Here is a 20,985-nt window from a genome sequence, read left to right as displayed (position 1 = left end):
AGCCTAGTCACCGCAGCCTCGGCCTGGGCTCCGGCGATCCTTCCGCCTCAGACTTCCAAGTAGCTGGAACTACAGGCGCGTGCTGCCATGCCCGGCTTTTTTTTTTTTTTTTTTTTAATTTATTTATTGTAGAGATGAGGTCTCACCAAGTTGCCCGGGCGGGTGTCGAACCGAGCCTGGCTTGTTTGATGTTTTCTTATAATTAATACTAATATTTTGATGGTTTGTTTATTCATAGTGTCCTAGTTAAGTGCACAGACTCAAATCAGAATAACTGGTTTCAAATTCTGGCTTTACTTTGTAAGCTGGGTCTTTTTGTGACTCAGTTTTCTTATCTGTCAGATAAAAAAATATCTATACCTACTTCCTAGGGTTGCTGGGATTATTAAAACAGTGAATATATGCAAAGTGGTTAGCACAGTTCCTGGCACACATTAAGTACTATGTAAGTGTTAACTGATATGAGGAATTGGGTTTTAGCAATTGATGAAGTGACCAAAGCAGCAGCAAGTATTTCAGCTATGTACATCCTTTGCTTATCCCTGCCCAAAAAGCCAGTGCCAAAGACTAGCTGCCGGCAGGATTTTGGCCCACCATAAGGTGCACTGTTCCTCTTAGCCACAAGCCTGCTTCTAGCACTTGCTCCTAAGGTGTATGAGATGAGGACTTTCTTGATCCATCCAGCAACAATTTCCTTGGCACAATAGGTTAATGCACTAGGAACTGAGCCCACATTTCCTTGCCCATTAGTTGCTGGGAAGAATGTGTCAAATTATTTTTTAATAAGCCATGAAATAATTAAGCCCCTCTCCCTCTTTTCTGAGTTGGAGTCTCACTCTGTTGCCCAGACTGGAGTGCAGAAGCATGCTCACAGCCACTGCAGCCTCAACCTGCTGAGCTCAAGTGATCCTTCTGCTTCAGCCTTCCAAGTAGCTGGAACTACAGGTGTGCGCTACCACACTCGGCTTATTTTTTTTATTTATTGTAGAGACGAGGTCTCACCAAATTGCCCAGGTTGGTCTCAAATCCCTGGGCTCAGGCAATCCTCTTGCCTTGGCCTCTCTAAGTGCTGCGATTACAGGCTTGAGCCACTGCATCCGGCAAGTCCCCCTTTTTTTCTGACAACTATTTCCAAAACTCAGGGCTCCAGGCCTCGTTAATATGTATCCAGCACTTCATCCATAGACACATTCACTGAATAACCTTTGTACTACTTATTGAAGGGGCCAAACCATTCAGACCCTCACAACTATCATTATATTTGCCAATCTTGGGCAGACTGGGCAGTGGGCCTGAGGGAGAGTTTCCTACAAGGCTGGAAAGAGGAAGGGAAGGTAGCCTGAATAGATTCATTTCAAAAAGCTAGAAATTATGTAAGACATCTGTGAAAATGTGGTAAATGACAACTGTCCATTAAAAAGCCAAAACAATTTTTTAAAATCTTTTTTATGAGTTAGAGTCTCACTTTGTCACCAAGGATGGAGTGCAATGGCATGCTCATGGCCCCCACAGCCTCAACCTGCTGGGTTCAGGAGATCCTTCCACTGATTACAGGCTGAGCCACCGAGCCCGGCAATTTTTTGATTTTTTAAAAAATATTTTATTTTAGGGCCAGGTGCAGTGGCTCAAGCCTGTAATCCCAGCACTTTGGGAGGCCAAAGTGAGGTAACTGCTTGAGCCCACAGGTTTGAGAACAGCCCAGGCAACCTGATGAGACCTCGTCTCTACAATAAAAAAAAAAAAAGTTAACCGGGCACAGTAGTGCGCGCTTGTAGTTCCAGCTACTTGGAAGGCTGAGGCGAAAGGATTGCTGGAGCCCATCAGGTCAACGCTGGGGTGGCCGTGAGTGTGACTCCAACTCAAACAAATTTTTAAAAATTTTAATATGTGGGGTACAATTCAGGGTTAGGCATACAAATGTTCATTATGCAGGTACCCTTGTTGATGAAATGTGCCCCCTCCCTGGTAGTTTGCCATTATTGCCAATCTAACTGATTTATTGTAGGGACAAAGTCTTGCCAAGTTGCCCAGGCTGGTCTCAAACCCCTAGACTCAGGCAATCCTCTTGCCTCGGCCTCCCAAAGTGCTGCGATTACAGGCGTGAGCCACCATGCTTGGCTTAAAAAACAATCTTAATATTAAAAAAACGCTTATATCTGAATAGCAAATGACATTTTACAAAGCAATTTTGATGCTTTATCTTATTCTCCCTCCCCTCCCTACACACATCATTTTACAGGTGAGAAGAAAGAGGATTGAGAGGTCAATGGCTCTAGGTGGCAAAGCTGAAAGTTTAACTCAGGTATTGCCTCCAAATACAGCACATTTTCCATTAAAAAAAAAAGAGAAGAAAATATGCTTTAAAAATCAAAGATTAACAGGATTTAAAAAGCTACAGGAATATAGAGACTGAAGTATAAAATTGCAATGTGACCAGTTTTAGTGGAGCAACTTGGGTTTTTTGGCAGTCAAGGGGTCAAGAACAGCAGAGTTTTTCAAGAAAAAAAGGCCCCTCCAAGCAATGTAAGGTGGGACAGGCAGTGATGTGTACCCACATACAAACCTTTGGACCAAGTTTTAAGCTACTGTAAAATCCTTTTGTATTTGATTAATTAAGAATTAAATGAAGCCGGGCTCGGTGGCTCAGCCTATAATCCTGCACTTTGGGAGGCTGGGGTGAGTGAAGTGCCTGAGCCCGCAGGTTCGAGACCCGCCTGGGCAACTTGGCGAGAGCTCATCTCTACAAAAAATTAGCCGGGCGTGGTAGCGCGCGCCTGTAGTTTCAGCTACTTGGAAGGCTGAGGCGGAAGGATCGCCAGAGCCCAGCAGGTCGAGGCTGCAGTGGCCTGGAGCAGCCACTGCACTCCAGTCTGGGAGATGGAGTGAGACTCCAACTCAAAAAAAAAAAAAAAAAGGATCAAATGAATTCAATGGGTTGAAGAAACAGATCACACAAATGCTACCTCTAATGTATGGGCATTATCAAGTCCACTGCCAAGAACAAAATAGTCTTTCAATATACATTTGTTGCTTTGGTTGGACTTTTATCTATATATTAACAAGGTATAGTCTTATTCAAACCTCCGACAAATATCCTCCCCAAATTAGGTACTGTCGTAAAATATCAGTTAAACTCATGTAGGAATTGCCAACCTTTTGTGAATTGTTTAGGTCAAGATGAAAGTAGAAACTTATTTCCCATAACCAAATTGCTTCCATATTATTTTGATGTCAAACTGAGACCTTTCCAAAGAAGAGGCTGAAATATCAATCATATCATACCAAAGTTTATTGATTACATCAAACAAAAATTTCTGTAATGAAAAAGGCAAGTTGCATTCATAAAAGACAGCATTCACATTCATTTTAGAAAGCAACATAGATGTAAAAAATTGCTTAGGTGAAAAATGTAATATTGCAGTACCATTTTGCAAGCTGAAAAATGACTTTGTCAACAATTGCATAAAATCTGCACATTTAAATACTGCATGTTATTAAAAAATTCCATCAGTAAATTATTATGAATTTTGTAAATTTAGGCTTACATTTATACTGTTGCTGGTGTATATGTGGTACGTATGGAATGAATGGTTTCAGTTCAGAAGGTAACATCTTCAAACAATGGACAACAATTGTGAAAATTACAAGGACATTTTGAAAGCTCAAAATTATATGATCCTGTTATTACATTTTTCCTTTTCTGTCACAAATAGGGTCGTTAGATTGCAGTGCTGGGAATACTGGACGGCGTATTTTACATATCTGCTAACCTCACACTAGCCATTTTTCAGATCTTTAATAAAATATATTTCAAAAAGGAAAAACAGATGCCTCTCAAGGATCTAGGCCATGATATTATGCTCACTGCCATTCTGTACTTGAGCTGCAGTGTACAGTGTAATGTGTAGCTGAGACATGACTCTAAATCCCCTTTACTCCTTGTCTCACTTTCTTTCTGACTTAGAAGAATTTTACATGCAACCAGTTATATCTCTACTATCATGGATATTTTGATTATGTCAACCCTCCAATGGTTCTGCATAAAATAAGCCTCTCTATTGTGGCTCACTTGTTTATATTCACAGTCTTTATAGTTCTTATGTGAAACAATAATAATAACAAGACAGCAACAACAACTATAAGAACAAGAACAATAAAATACCAAAAGCTTTCCTGGGTTAGACTTTTTAGCTCTTTGGAAAAGGGAAAGGAAATAAAGGCTTTGTTTTCAGCAGCTTACCTCAAATACAGGCTACCAGAACACAGCACGCTTACGTAAATTGTGAATGACATGTAACAAAATGCTCAAAAATAATACTGATAGATGAGAACAAATGAAATAATGGAAAAGGGCCAGTAATGGTGGAATGGCTTCTGATAACTGAAATTATGTCCCTTTTAGAATTAAAAAAAAACTTGTACTAAACATAAACATAAAATATATGTAGAAAAATCACATGTGCCATATGGACTATATAAATATATCGATTGAGATAAACTCCAATACTCTTCTAAATTAGGGTACAACACAAACATTAATAATAGTACAGGCATGCCAGAAAGACAAAAAGGGAAACTGGTATGAAAATATCTTTTAAAAGATCATTTCAATCTAGCAGTCAAATGTGGTCATTCAGACCCCAAAAAGTGTGTTTAATATTGAAGACATTTCACATTAATTTTTATGTTTTAAGTGAACTCATTAGGAGGCTAAAGCCTCCTTCTAGTCAAGCAAGTCAAGGACTTTACCTAGGTCAATCTCATGGTTTAGAGTTAGACCACTGCCCTGACCAAGTTAGCTATGAGCGACAACATTCATGTTCAGAGTCATGGCTCTACAGGCTAAACCATCATTTTGGGATGGATCCTTGCCCTTCTAAATTGGCAAGTTAAAAAAAAAGTGCTGAATATATGCATAAATGCAACCTCTTTCAAATAAGAACCGTTAACAGTTTAAAATAAGCTATTCTTCTTTTCCACATGAAATTATAAAAGGCTGATATTCAGAATGGCCCATATTTGTGTATAACTATAGTAATTGGAAATGTTTTATGTTTTATTTTCTTTTTGTCTTTTTCTTTTTTTTTGAGTTGGAGTCTCACTCTGTCACCCAGACTGGAGTGCAGTGGCTGCTCCTGGACACTGCAGCCTCGACCTGCTGGGCTCCGGCAATCCTTCCACCTCAGCCTTCCGAGTAGCCGGAATTACAGGCATGTGCTACCACGCCCGGCTGATTTTTTTTTATTGTAGAGATGAGGTCTCACCAAGTTACCCAGGCGGGTCTCGAACCTGTGGACTCCGGCAATCCACTCACCTCGGCCTCCCAAAGCCTGGGATTACAGGCTGAGCAACCGAGCCCGGCTTATACTTTATTTTCAAGTCTAGTAGCCTTACACCCATAAGTGGGGCTTAATCCAGAAGAACAAAACCAAAATAAATATTTTTTTTCTTTGCTCTCACAAAAATACCCAGAGTTAACACTTTCTCCAGAAGTGTTAAATGTATTTTTTGGCATGGATAGTTACCAAGACACAAGTAGTATGTAGGTGAACAGAAAGGATTAACTATTCTGTCTGATGCAATGATACCATTCAGTCCTTCTGTATTTTCAAGTATTCCTTACTTATGTTTGAAAAAAATAATTTAAGATCATTCAGCAAGAATGAGAAATGTGATCCAAACAGCCTATTTCTTCTGCCAGGCAAAAAAAAGTAATATTAGCAAAATCTATTCATTTTCATTGCATAACTTCTACTTCATACTATTGTATTTAAATCCATTCACATAGTTCATGGGTTAAGAGAGCACCCATTTGGTGGTTAAATTATTCTATCTGAAGCCAGAATTCTAAGTATTCTTGCTTTCAACTGTCATGTAATTCTTAACTTACAGCTTTGGCCATAAAGCCTACTCACAATAATTGTAAATGCCTAAAAGAATCTTTTGGTATTTTAATGAACATTTATTCTGAACCCTAGACATAAGAGAGTGGTTTAGTTTGTTGCATATCAAGTATCCTGAGATGATAACTTTTTGTACTTGTTTCTTCATGCTTTTCTTTTTTAGATGTAACCACTGTCAATATGCTTGTAGGACAATAACATAGGCAGTTCGAGATTCGGATTCTGAAAAATTTAAAATATACAGAGTTAAAAGGTTTATTTTAATAATAATGCGAAACCATCTGTTTAGCATTTTCAAAAATAAATCAAGTAGTAAATTATGTTATGAGAGTAAAGCAACTGTCTTAACATAATGCCAAGTTTTATTCACATGCATGGGGGAAAAAAAAGAGTGACACTATAACCAGATTTTAATCCTTTCTTCATTTGCCAGCTGAATAGATTCAGGCTTGCTTTTTACTTTTGGATTGCTCCAGGGTTCTCCCAATATTTTCTGCCACTGGGATTTTCTACCATAGCAGAGGTTTAGCTTGCTATAATCTCTTCCTCTAGGCTGGGAGCTCCTTGAAAACAGGGGCATTTTATTTATTTCCAGCATCTAGTATTAATGTCTGGCACATAGCAGATACTCAGGAAATGTTGAATGAATGAATGGATCACTTTTTTTGGATGTACTAATTTTGACAGAGGAAATCTGAAGATATATTCAACTTTGGAAGATTATTGTGAAAATATTCTTCCTTTACTGAAAGAAGCCCGTTTCCTCTTTACAATATTGAAGTTAATTTTCTTTTTGGTAATCATGTATCAATGAGTCAAATGACTCTTCTAGTATTCCCTATGTATCACCTTTTTAGAAGAGGAACCATAAAAATGTTTCTAACAAATCTGTAGATTCTTCTCTGTCCTCTAAATATAAAATGCTATGATCAGGATAGGTCATGACAGACAAACTGATCACCAAGTGTAATTCAGGTATTTTGAGAAGTAGAACTTGCATGTCAAGGGAGGGAGCCTAAATTTGATCATCTACTCTAAAACTCAGCCTTTTTTAACCTGAGTAATGGAAGTTCTTAAGTAGTGGGCTATTTTCTTGCTTTTCTGGGATACCTCCCTTGCCACAGTAGGACTAGAAATACATTAGAATACCTCCCATTTCTATTTATGTTCCACATTCTCTAGGTTCACTATTAAGTCTTTGGGTAGTTTTACAGTGTCATAGTGACTCTAACCAAAATAAGGTTGCCACTCACATTGAGAATGTATGAAAGGAGTCAGGTAGTTCCCTTACCAACCAAGGAACAAAGTAGGTGGCTAAACTTACTGCCAAATATTTTCCTTGATGGATAAATAATGCCACATGAAAATATATTCCTGGAAGAAATAACTACATGAAAAAATAAACAATTATTTAAAAAAAAAAAATGCTTCCTCAGTTCTATGTTAGACATTGCAGGAGATAAGGCCCTGGAGAGGCCAAAAGCAGTAGCAGTGTCCACTACCCAGCCTAGGCCCCAAACCACAGAGCAAGCTAAATAAAGCAATCCAGGGGGGTACAAAATTAACTGGAAATAATATAGCTAAAATGCATCACACAGCTTAGAGCAAGGCAATCTGGGACAAAAGGGTCAGACTTTGAAGGCTACTTGTGAAGTAGATTCATTACCGAGGGAAAATGCATACAGAGCCGGGCTCGGTGGCTCAGCCTGTAATCCGGCGCCTTTGGGAGGCTGAGGTGAGTGGATTGCCTGAGCCCGCGGGTTCAAGACCCGCCTGGGCAGGCGAGACCTCATCTCTACAATAAATCAAAAAATCAGCCGGGCATGGTAGCACGCGCCTGTAATTCCGGCTATTCGGAAGGCTGAGGCGGAAGGATCGCCGGAGCCCAGCGGGGGTCGAGGCTGTGGTGGCCGGGAGCAGCCAGTGCACTCCAGTCTGGGCGACAGAGTGAGAGTCCAACTCAAAAAAAAAAAAAAAAAAATGCATACAGATGAGTTGTTCAAAAATGGGTAAAAATATACTAATTGTAGCAAAATGAGTCTGTAATGAACTGTAGGAGATAGAAAAGCAATGTATTCAGTCCATTAGCTTAATTTTTATTCTTTGCCAAAGGGTGGAGTAGTTGATAGCTGATAAAAAAAAAAAAGTGGACCTATGAGGTAACTCAGTTGCTAGCTTCAAAGTGAACTGACCCACAATTTTATTCATGATCATCATGAATTTTTATGTGTGCATGAAAGAAGGTCCTGCCCTAAGCTGTATAGAGTTGCTTCCAAGCTGACAAGCTGGTAAGCCTTGTTCATGAATTACTATAAATTTACATGGATGGATAAAAGACCTCCAGCGATCTGGAGTGCCAGAAGCCCCTGCTGTGTGAAACACAGAGGGCATATAAAGGAGTCCTTCTAAGTTCAAGAGTTCCTCCCATGGCATATTAATTCCTCCCAAACATTTTTGGCGTAAATGAAACGATATGTTATAAAATAAATTTATTTTAATTTAGAAACATTAATTATGAAGCATTTTATATCAAAAGGCAAGCATCCCCCTGAATGGCCAGGAAAAAATTTTACCTCTGAAAGTTGAAACATTTAGCTTGAATAAAACTTGACATTAAAATAGTTATGATTAGAGTAGACTGATTCATGAATATATATTTGGGGACCAGACATTTACAAGAACATTAAGTGTATACAGTATCTGCAAACACACAGACACAGCACATGAAGGTACAGACACATTTCATTATTTTCACATAATTTCCAAAAGAACATGCAATGCTAAACTGACTTGATATTATACAGATGCAATTTTGGAATATTTGTTCTCAATTTTCCAAATGATCCTTATAAGTCAAAATTATATTTCTCATCAGCATTGACAAACATTTTCACATGATGGCATTGCCATGACAACTTGCCCCTTGCATATTAAATATATTGTATTAGCATTCAGCTCTGAAAAACATCTAAAATTTTATTTGGGGGGGCTCAGCAAATTTAGAATGTGTATTTCCCCATATTCCAAGTAATGCATCTTTATATTTTTTGCAAAGAATAGTATAAAGTTCACCACACCAACAGCAGAGAAAATTTAGAGAATGATATTTTCATTTTTTCTTTATAATGCTGTTAATCTGTTTCTTTAAAGCCAGCCCACTTGTTCAACACTAGGTACCTGTTACAATACATTAGATTCGTCTGAGAATGTTCGTAAAAGAAGAGGTCTGACTGAAGGTCTGGCGGATAATGAGTCAGATGCCCTTCTACAGCTCAGATTTCTCTGTAATAGTGAGGCAAAGATACTTAAAGCATTTGAAAATTGGTTAACCTACCTGGTGATAAAAAATGTAGAAAAAAAATCATTTCCTATAGACTACTCTTATTGCCCAAATTACAAATAATTACACTATATAGCAAATGCATAACATTCAAATGAATACATTTAAAAGCCTATGAAAGTCTTCAATTCCGACTGTTTTCATGGTAGAAGTAAATAGACAATAGAAGTATGTGGCAAACTTGGGTTTTTGAAATGGCACTGGTAGGTTATATGGTAAGATGAGTCAATATGGTTTGATTAGTAAACCTTACCATCCTTTTGGTGAACACCTCTGAGAGTTGTGCCGGTGCTGTTAGCGTATCAAACAAAGAGAAATTTGTGCAAGCCATTCCTGTCCTGGTGAACAGACTAGCTCTAACACGCCATGGCTACTGCATACAGACCTATATAGTCCAAGCTTTTGAGAATTAGTTACTCTCCAGTATGACAATTTGGAAGGTGAACAAATGATACTAAAAAATAACAAAATACTCTCAGTATAAATAGAAGGTATATAAAAATGAGTCATGAGATGTAATTTTTCATAAAGAATCAGAAAATGGTGTCAGGCAAATAAGAATGCAAGCAAGTTGGTACATTAAGAAAGGAAATCACCTTATTCACTCCAAGAGAAACTGTGATTGCTGGAAGTTTGAGAAAGCATGAAGATAGTAGATGTTCCTGAGGAAGGGAGGCGTTTCGTTACCTTGTTCACAATTGCACAAAAGGTGGAAAATTGCAGTAGAAAAAAGAGAAATGCAGAAACCAAAAAAAGTAAATATTCTCTCAAATGTAAGACATTTAAAAAGAAACCTTGAGAATTTGAAGTTGAAATGACATGTTAGTTTTGAAGACATTACTTCCTGAAGTGAAAGTAGAGTTAGAGTTAGGAATAGTCTATTATTACGTGCCAACTACTATTTCTTTACATATCAATTTGAAATTGTTAATGGAAAAGTGAACTATTTTAAATAAAATAGTTTTAAAATACGCAGCTCATTAAAATAAGACTTATCTCTAGTCATTAATTCACTAATCTACATTTGTTCAAAATCCATTGGTTAGAGAGTTATATCCAGGGTCCATCATTGATCACCCATCTATCTTGAAGTAACTATCTCCCTTATCCAACTGCAAAAATACATTATGAAGAAACTGACTCCCCTTGGGTAACTGCAAGTTAAAAACCTAATCGAAATTAACATAATGGGAAAACATTTGGTGATACCACATTTCAGTTGCATTTGCCTCTGGATTAATGGTTAATTTCCTTTCTTCTAATATAATTTGATCAGTTTCCCTGTTTTTCCTAGACACATCTTTAGAAAGGTAGGCTAATTTTTTTCTGGGTATTATTTTTTTTCCTTTAAAACATCCAGAAAAAAAAATTGATAAAGTTTAACTAGAAAATCTAAGAGATTCTTTTTTCCCTTTTATTTTGTGTCTGAAATTATAAGGTAATTTATAGATTTGGTTTTGACACTGCCCAAGCAAAATAGAAATTGAGTAGTCAGCTATGTGGATGAGTTGAATAACTCTGCTAATCAAGACTACCCAGATTATCTACTAATTGACTAATAAAAACATGCCTAGAAAAAGAAACCAGCTAAAGTAACATATGTAACTAGCAGTCTAATAAACAATGAGACTTTCAAAAGCAAATACTTCAATTTTATTTATGTTTTGACATAACTGCATTTTTCCTGTTCACATTTTACCTCAAACGAAGAAAGTTAGTGACATGTTGGTAACACGCAAATTACTAATTGTTAAAAAGCCAGAGAATACATATTTAGTTTCTGAGAAAATTTTTAAATTGCTTCTAACTTCTATTTTCTGGGCAAAAACCTTTCAACAAGATTAACATACCAGTCTCCCATCCCCCTGTTTAATGTACAAACCTATCTATTTAAGACTACAACTATAAGCACATTTTGGTGTGCTCAAAAACTTGTGTCCAGTCATCAGAAATTAAAATATTTCTATGAAGCAGAAACTTTAGGGGTTAAGTTTAGGCATTAAAAATACTTTATAAGGAAATAAAAGGAAATATGAAAATACAGAAAGCTGTAGAAAGCATGGAGAGTATCTAAAGCAGTAAAAATTGATTCAGCTAGAAACTGGCAGTTAGAGGGAGTGAGGAAGACAGGAGATGAGCATTCCCTTGCAGTCATCTAGAGAACTTTGACATCAGCTCACTTAGCAATATGTCCAAGAGGCCAATGGATAAAGGTCCATCTCAATAGCCATGACATCAGAATTCAACTTTATTTTGGTCTAATCTGGTAAACATGGCTATTGCCCTCTGAGTTTATGGTTGTATACGACACTGTGAGAATGGCAGTAGTAATTATCATTATCACCAATATTATTATAATGATAAATTTTATTCTCCAAAATGTCCAAAGTGCTTTTGATTGGAATTTGGCTCAGAGAGCTGACACCCTTCCTTTCTCTGTCTGCCACTCTGAAAGAGTTCCCTACATAGTGGAACATAGTGGAATGTTTCTTTCTGTTTGTGCTAACATCCCATGCTAGGTATGGCCATGTTTCTGGGTTCATTCCCATTAGATTATAGTCTTCCCATGTCTAGCAGAAAAAATCAAGCCTCCCTTTTGATCATGGTTGTTTTCATGAGAAAGCTTTACATAAGGATATGTGGAAAATTCCTCTATTGGAAACGCAAAGTGGTATTTACTACTTGGCGAGAAAGTACAGGTGTATTCATTTACAGATGACCAACAACTGTGCTTTGAGGGACACAGCTTTTTGAAATATAAAAAATCCTAAACTTTAAATTTCCTTGCTATCTTGCTGTTCTCCACTGTCAGTGTTTCTCCACTGTCAGTGCTCAATGGTAGCTTCATCATAAACCATCAGCAGCATGGCTTTGCAGCTTTCTCATTTTTTTTAAGCCAAAGAAATGTCCTGTGATCCTTACCAATGGAAACTTTGCATAAAAATTAACCTCACTGCTGAAAATACAGCTGAGGGATACATGGCTTAACTACAATCCTTGGTTTAAACAACTGAGCAAACCTACTTTTGAAGATAGCAGAATTCTCTCTTTTTTTTTTGAAATGTAAAGGTTTATTAGGAGAAACAATAGTAAAGATAGCAGAATTCTATATAATAATAGTATCATGACAGAATCAGCTGTGGTGGAGGGTGCCATGCTAGCCTTTTAACTAGAGGCCTCAGGTGTGACTCAGACCTTGAAATAGCTCAGTTGTGTTATAATAAGCCATATCATTGATTCTGCTATTCTGTTTAATACCTGCTTATAGAAGTGTTCCATATAAATACCTTTTGTAACTTAACTAGATTGAGAGCTCCTTGTGAGCTGGGACCATGCCCGATTCATCCTCGAATTACCAACACCTAGTAGCTAACTCATAGTTTGCCCTCAGGCAAAGTATGCAGAATTGAATGGAGTCTGACATAAGGCTGCTCCTATAATTTTTTTTTTTTTGAGTTGAAGTGCAGTGGCATGCTCCCGGCCATCGCATCCTCGACCTGCTGGGCTCCTGCGATCCTTCCGCCTCAACCTTCCAAGTAGCTGGAACTACAGGTGCGTGCTACCATGTCCGGCTAATTTTTGATTTATTGTAGAGATGAGGTCTCGCCAAGTCGCCCGGGCGGGTCTTGAACCCGAGGGCTCAGGCAATCCTCTCGCCTTGGCCTCCCAAAGTGCTGGGATTACAGGCTGAGCCACCTAGCTCGGCCTATAATTGTTAAATATAAATGGTTTAAAGTCTTCCTCAAATGTCATAGAGACATATTTACAACCCAGTGCTAAGTATCCTTCTCAAAGCAGCTGCCAAGACTCACATGAAGACAGCACTGGTAGCCTACCTGCCACAGGTATTTCTAGCTGTGTGTAAAGTGTCCAAGATGCTAATTGGTTGAAGTTAGGGTTATCTTCTACTCTTGGTAGGGACACAGACTTTACCCCATAAGGGAGCATGTCAGGGTATGAAGCAGACCTAGTATAAAATAATTTTGCCTCTCTTTGATATGAGGCCAACGTATTAGCAAGGAATACTTAACAAAGTCGAAAGTCACCAGAATGTCAGACTGCTGGTTACTAAGCATAAAGACTAAAATATTTTGGGGAAAGTAAAATATCCTTTTTCCTTTATCTTAGACGTTGGCCTCTACCTCTTTAATATGGCAAAAATAAGGTCTTATGTAAACAGATGTGGCTTATCAGAATAGCCGTGGCTGCCATGTTTCAGTTGGCCTTTATGCATTCACATTTTACTACTTTGCTCTTGCATTTTCCCATAAGAAAGGAAAAAAAGGCAGTGCTGCTGAGTGCCCACAACATTTTGCCTCATTTGCAACTCTCAAAATCCCATAGAGTCTGAAAAACTATTTAGCCTTTCAGACATTGGATGCAAAGAGAGATGTTCATCAGTAGGCGGTTCAACAAATGTTTATTGGTTCATCGAGGATAGGAATAAATGAATGAATGATTGAATGAATGAAAATGATTATGGAATTTTTCCTGGTTGTTCTAGCACATCAGCATGCCAAGCAACAGCACAGACACTAGAATTCCTTCTACCCTGGACATAACCCATAAGAAACAAAATTCATGCTGAATCCCTGGCAACATTCTATGCTGCTAATAAAAAGGTCTGCAGTCTTAGAACTCCATAGTTTGTTTGTTTGTTTGTTTGAGTTGGAATCTCACTCTGTCGCCCAGGTTGGAGTGCAGTGGTACGCTCACGGCCACTGCAGCCTCGACCTGCTGGGCTCAGGCGATCCTTCTGCCTCGGACTTCCAGGCAGCTGGAACTACAGGCATGTGCCATCATGCATGGCTAATTTTTCTTGATTTATTGTAGAGATGAGGTCTCATTAAGTTGCCCAGGCTGGTTTCGAACCCGTGGACTCAGGCTCTCCTCTAACCTCAGCCTCCCAAAGTGCTGGGATTATAGGCGTGAGCCACCATGCCTGGGCAGAACTCCATACTTTCAACAAAAGTTCAGAATCTACTGTTTATATGGAAAGAAAATGTTCTAAGTCTTTATCTGTGACTGTCTAGTAGTATCCTGCCACTTAAAAATCTATATAAAAGTCACTTCCAACCAGTGTCTAATTTTTTAAAGAAATGGTCTAATAAAAGAAAATGACATGTTTGAAGCTTTTGTTTTCTGAGAGTTTTTGTAACAGCTCTAGAGCATGAATCTGAGTGTGAGCAGTATTTAACATGAGCTTCATTTTCCTAAATAAGAAAAGCATTTAGGAACATCCCAAAATGTTCTACCCAATAAGGAAAATAAAAGAGCAACTCAAAGATCCTCCCCAGAAAAAGTTTCTATTATAAAAAGGCACCAAATGGTTTTTTATTGCAACATTTTTTTATGTGGCTTCATGCAAATGTGTACTTGAGCCATTTTGGGAGAAGCCTGTTGTAGCAACCAGTTTTACCCCTGTTAAACTGATATTAAGATATAATCAGATAATTAAATGCCACTTTTCTACCCTAAAAATAAACACCAGGCTAGAGCAAGTTAATAAGAAGTCTATTGGACGGATTAAAGCGTGGACTAAGCCAGTTGTAGCTAGGCTAATGTTACTGTGTCTAGATCTAGCCCACAAGGCACGCAGAAGCAGAAAGTTATGGACAATTCTGACAACCTAACTCCACATTGATTGGCCTTGTATACCAAGAATCAATGTAGCTTATGCCACTGACAGTTCTGTTGCTTTTGATTGGGGTTGATACTAACTTGTAACGTGAAGCTACTCTTTTACACTTCTAATCACTGAAGAGTTTCCTACTGTAATCATTTTAGATTTCCATGTTGGTATAATAGTAACCACCAGGTTTTATCAATTCAGTAGGCAAAAATAAAATCATGACACACCAGTTTTGTGGGTAAACTGGTTGGCAAATTTGATTAAATAGGTCAGGTAGTCATGATGTAAACTATTTTCTGAAAATACTGCCCTGGAAAAGTTATAAGATCTAGTTGGTGTCAATATGTCAGAAACTAGGTTTTGCTTGCAAAAATCAGTTAGTAATGGCAAGAATATAACATATTTAATTAACCTGTTGGTCAAAATCTGTCAGAAGTTTATTTTCCACGTTCATCTCCCCCTTTCACTTTAAAGGCTTTAAAAAAATGTTCAAAACATATCATGAGAAGGCAATTGAGGAAAATAACTTCTCATTCCCACAGGAAATTTGCAATTTAATAGGCAAAAATAAAAACACACTCATAAAACAATCTTACATTTTTACAAGTGTATTCAAGAGGGTAAGGATGTAGATACCACATCCAGGGAATTCTTTTCAATCAACTATATTGCTGGACAGACAGGGCTAGAAGCAACACAGAGATTAAGCAGCACTATAATCAAAGGAAGGGGAAAGACTTGAAAGAGGCAAATTGGGATTATCAATGGAAAAAAAAAAAAAAATCTATGAGTAGCCCACAGGGAAATTTCTAAGGTTAAAGCTGAAATGTTGGTGTGGAAATTCCTGGTGTGAAAATTGTAGGCTAAATACAAAATAAAATCATTTTTTTCCTCTTAAAACTCCATATGGAGCATATGAAATACTCCATATGGATTGCTAAAGATCACATAGAACACTATTAAGGAATCTACTTACCACCTGTATTGGATAACGAAGTTTTTACTATACTTTTTTATGCAGTAGAGGAAATTAAGTGATGAACCTGTAAGGAGGGGTTTAACATGCTGTAACTAATGTAATTATCTAAATCAGGTTTTTAGTTCATGGCAGAAATCGAAGCCCCTTCCACAAATGAGATTATAATACAAACTTATTTCTTACCCTGGCACTTCTTCTTCTTACATTCTTTAATACTATCAGGAGAATTTCAGGGAAAAGGCTGATAAATATTAGAAGAATTATGGCCAACCATGTGGATACAGAAGACAGCATTTGAGCAAATACGAAATACATTCTCTGTTGCTTGAGAAAAGGCCTGAAGTGGAAAGAAAATACATAATGGAAAAACAAATCACTTCTTGTCATATGAAACAAAAGTTTAATTAAAACTGTTTTTTGTATTTAAAAGGAATCTTCCTTACACACATTAATAAAAATAATTTTCTCTAGAATATCCCGAAAGTAGTAAACAAATTTCATTTATCAAATGTTTGGACAGAAAAGGAATGATAATCAAAGGGGAAAAAAGATAATAAAATGCATTTGACTTGAAAACAATCGGGCTATCAACTTTAAAGCTGCCAAATGGCAAATATTTATGTGCATTAGAAAATGCTGGAGCTTCAAAGATATTCAAGAGAAATGATGGCTCATTTTTATCCCAACAAGCATTTTATTTCCTCAGCTGTTTTATTAAGATGAGGATGGATTTGTGCTCTGCATTCAAAAGTTTAAAAGACATTTTTATAACTCTTCCCCTCCAAAGAAAACTATATAAATATAAAAAGAACTGTAGTGTTTATCATCTCTCTCAAATGAGAGGAATCTACCATTTTCATCCACAAATAAATACTGAGTAACAACATGTGCCAAATAGGTTGATAGAACAGTGCTAACTGGATGTTAAGACTTGAAATCCAGGAATTCAGAAGGATTTTTCTTTCTGGACTTAGATGTCATTCCAAGTCACAGTGAATCGTTAAGTGGCCACTGAGAAACAGCCAGTTTCCCCTTCCCTGTCTGAACTGAACCACAGAGAGCCTCAGTTGGTTAAGTAATTGTTCTAAGTTGAGAAGGAAGAAGACGTCAGGATGCGTATCAGACTATCCTAGAATTAAGAGCTCTAGGTAGATAACTAGTCAGTCCCATTTATTAGCTGATATATCATGCTTGTTGAAGATAACCTGGTTTCTCATTTAAAAAGTAATGTCTACACACCCTTATGGAACATAAAACCAAGCTGGTGGCTCTGCTTATTTGAGGACTAGATTGTGGAAAAGTGAGCAGAACATGGAGTGGAGAAACATATGAGGCCTGGGCTATACAGGCTTTCTAGGAAAAGTCAACCATTCAGAAAAGATTTCTGCAGAACTCTACCCCATTCTAATTCTGAAGAGCACCTTGAATGATTTTCTAGGCAGTTAACTGAGCCATAACTAAGGGTCCAGCAGACTACTGACAGTTAGTCAAAGGTATTCCTTTGTACAGTACTCTCTGACGAATATCTCCAGATTTTTTGTTTTTACCTGCATGACATCTATTGAGCTTTGCAGTATGGCAGTAAAACAAACAAACAAACAAACATTTATTCCTGGATTAGATTTGGGTCTCAAAAATCATCATGAGGGGTTGAGACACCCCTCAGGGTAGAACATGTTCAGAGACATTAGCTGTAACTGTGATTCAGCTAAAGTTCACATACTTACTAGTCACTTTTTTTTTTTTTGAGTCAGAGTCTTACTGTGTCGCCCAGGCTGGAGTGCACTCACAGCCACTGCAGCCTCGACCTGCTGGGCTCAGGTGATCCTTCCACCTCAGTCTTTCAAGTAGTAGCTGGGACTATAGGTGTGTGCCACCATGCCCAGCTAATTTTTTGATTTACTGTAAAGATGAGGTCTTGCCAATTTGCCCAGGCTGGTCTTGAACCCGTGGACTCAGGCAATCCTCTCACCTCGGTCTCCCAAAGTGCTGGTATAATAGGTGTGAGCCACTGCGACTGGTCTCTAGTCACATTATACTGGTTGCTTTATCATATAGTACTTCAACTTAGCTCTACTTAAGGACAGCACTTCAGGCAATGGAATAAAAAGGACTTAATAATATTTCATTTGTTTAAGTAAGTATAACTAATAAATAGAAACAGATATGACAGTGTCTTATTCATTTAAAATATTTATTTTAATCAATAAGGAATAGTCTATGGAAAGTTTTAGAAGCTTGTTGAGTTTGTCAGGAATTTTGCATAATTAGTTTGGATACTGATTACACAGATTCACAAAATTACAGTACTCTGGGAAGACATACAATTGATGTTGATGTCATTAATCAACTTTGATTCATTTGTCTATTATTAAAGAAGATAGAGGCTTCCTTCAGCTTCGTTGCTCTCAATCATTACCTACAGAGATTCCAAATATATATCATAATTAAATTTTTTGGAGCTGGTACTTCCTTAAATGATCAGTTTTTTTCATATTTTTATTTAAGGCCCTTATAAAAAAGGTTTTTCAAAACAGTAAGAATTTCTACTAATTAAGTCTCAAATGATATAAACATGAGCCTTATATCTCTGTGATAAAATAAAATGTTTTGTTTATAAGATTTTGCTCAGGTCAGGCTCGGTGGCTCAGCCTGTAATCCCAGCCTTTGGGAGGCCAAGGTGAGTGGATTGCCTTAGCCTATGGGTTCAAGAGAAGCCCGGGCAACTTGGGAGACCTCATCTCTATAATAAATCAAAAATTAGCTGGGTGTGGTAGTGCGTGCCTGTAGCTCTGGCTGGTTGGAAGGCTGAGGCGGAAGGACCACCGGAGCCCTGCAGGTCGATGCTGCGGTGGCTGGGAGTGTACCACTGCACTCCAGTCTGGGCGATAGAGTAAGACTCCAACTCAAAAAAAAAAAAAAAAAAAGAATTTGCTCAAAGCAGTAAAAATATACACTCCTGAAACCTCACCCTATGGCTTACTCTTGCCATGCTTCCTGCTGCTGGTATCCTTGTCAGAGGAAGCCACTGAACAATGAAAACAACTTTGACATTTAAACACAAAATATAGGCCTCTGGAAGTAAGGAAAGGAGATGCAAATCTAACTTATTTGCATTCCTTATAACTTCTCCAATCAGTTTATGTGTTCCTCACTGGACTCTAATCTCCTTTAGGCAAGGTACAGTCTATTAATCTCTCTATCCCATAGAACCCTAAGCACAAAATGTATTCTGTATAACAGCTATTGAACCAAAATGAAACTGAATGAACTTTAGGGCCAAGCTGAAGAGTCTGCCTTCCCCTCCCCCTGCACCAAAACAGTGAGCTGGTGATTTCAAGATATAACCCTCTGATTATTAAGGGGTGTATATCCTATGCCTCAAACATATCTGTAGTGATAGGAATGGCAGTTATATACTATAGGGAATAGGGTCCAAATAAACAATAATATATCTATTGGCCATTCCATCAGGTAAACACTTCACAGAATGAATATTTCCTCTGAAAATCACCTGGGAGAACATGTAAAAAATTAGTTTCGCTTCACAGAGAGATGTTTATGCACCTTCAAATTTAAAGAGTTGGACAGGGGGCTACCAAAGGGAAGTCTTTCAAGTACCTCATAAAATCCATATACTTGTATTTGAAATCCCACCTGAAATTAATAGCATTACTGGTTACAAGTAACCTCCAGTCTATTAATATTAAAGACCTGCCATCTTATATAATCAAAACTTTAAAAGTATAATAAATGCTTACATATACAAAGTATATCTACGTATATCTCCTTTGTTGTTTATATACTGCTCACACATATACAGTTGCTTACCAAATAATTCCTCCCCAGAAGAATGAGAAAAATACATAAAAGGCTAAAGAACCCCAAATCACAAAGTGATTTATCCATGTCCAGAATCGAGTATCCAAGGCGAGCTGAAAAGATACAACACAAGGAATTTCATAATGTATACAAATTGCACCAGGCAGTATGCTATGATATCTGATAACCTGTATAAAATGATACCTACGGGAGGATCTAGCTTGGGCCAAGGTTGCAGAGGAGAGTAGATCTAAACAGAATCTAGGCTTTTCGAAGAGCAAGGTGAGAAAGCTGAGCTCTTGCTTAAGACCTCTAAACTCTATAATATGGGCATGGAGGTGTGGTCAAGGTAAGAAGCCGTAGGCATGGGGCTGCAGATGTCTCAGTGCTGGGGGATGGGCAAGGAATGAGGCAATGGTAATATTCAGGAAATTAAAACTCCAGTCCTCAGACAGTGGCAGTCAGGAAGATGATGGCAAAAGAAGAAGGCCTATGCATTTCGGGTTTTGCTCAGGAATTGGCAATTCCTAAATGCTCTAAAAATCTCCTTCCATATGACCCCACAATCCCCCTACTGGGAATATACCCTGAAGAACTCAAATCACTCTATAAAAAAATACCTTTATACGTATGTTTATTGCAGCATTGTTCACAATGGCAAGATCATGGAACCAACCATGCTGTCCATCAAAAGAGGACTAGATTTAAAAAATGTGGTACATATACACAATGGAATATTTCGCAGCCATAAAAAAGAACAAAACCATGAATTTCACAGCAACCTGGATGGAATTAGAGTTTATAATACTGAATGATCTCTCACAGAAACAAAGATCTGAGTATCACATGTTCTCGCTCATAAGTGGCCCTTGAACAACTACCGTAATACTATAAGACAAGGATGGGCAGTGGCGGGAAACTATGGGGGGCAGGGAGGGGAAGGGAGGTGGGATTAATGGTAGTCAATATCTGTCTGGGGAAAGGGGGGCACACCTCATCAACAATTTTAAAATAAAATTTTAAAATTTTAAAATAAAACCCCACAATTTTAAAATAAAAATATATATTAAAATAATAAATAAATAAAAAAGAAGAAGGCCTAGCTGGTGAGGGCAGGAATGCTGAAAGGAGAGAAGAGGTTTGCTGGTGGAGGCAGGAATGCTGAAAAGAGAGAAGGGGTATCTAGAGAAGGTAGACAAACTGCAAAGGTGTCAAGAAAGATCAAATACAACAAACAGGAATTACTAAATACAAAAGCTCTCTACACCTAACATCATGAAGGAACAGATCATGGGTCTGACTATGAGGT

At 37.8% G+C, this 20,985-nt stretch overlaps 1 protein-coding gene across 1 annotated transcript in view; it reads right to left on the bottom strand.

The window, feature by feature from the left end:
* Positions 1–5,331: 5,331 nt before the first annotated feature.
* LOC103249713 (phospholipid-transporting ATPase IG-like) overlaps positions 5,332–20,985 on the bottom strand; it is a 42,885-nt gene continuing 27,231 nt past the window's right edge. The window contains exons 7-9 of the mRNA XM_021707668.1: positions 19,686–19,789; positions 16,038–16,191; positions 5,332–6,125 (exon numbers count right to left, since the gene is read on the bottom strand). Coding sequence (XP_021563343.1) covers positions 6,063–6,125; positions 16,038–16,191; positions 19,686–19,789 — 321 coding nt within the window. The 3' untranslated portion in view covers positions 5,332–6,062. The remainder of the gene's footprint in view (positions 6,126–16,037; positions 16,192–19,685; positions 19,790–20,985) is intronic.

This window comes from Carlito syrichta, unplaced genomic scaffold (assembly GCF_000164805.1).
Source record: "Carlito syrichta isolate Samal-C Ts95f unplaced genomic scaffold, Tarsius_syrichta-2.0.1 Scaffold123337, whole genome shotgun sequence".
NCBI classification, from domain to species: domain Eukaryota; kingdom Metazoa; phylum Chordata; class Mammalia; order Primates; family Tarsiidae; genus Carlito; species Carlito syrichta.
The sequence above is the reverse complement of the archived record's forward strand: the minus strand, read 5'-3'. Positions and strand labels throughout refer to the sequence as shown.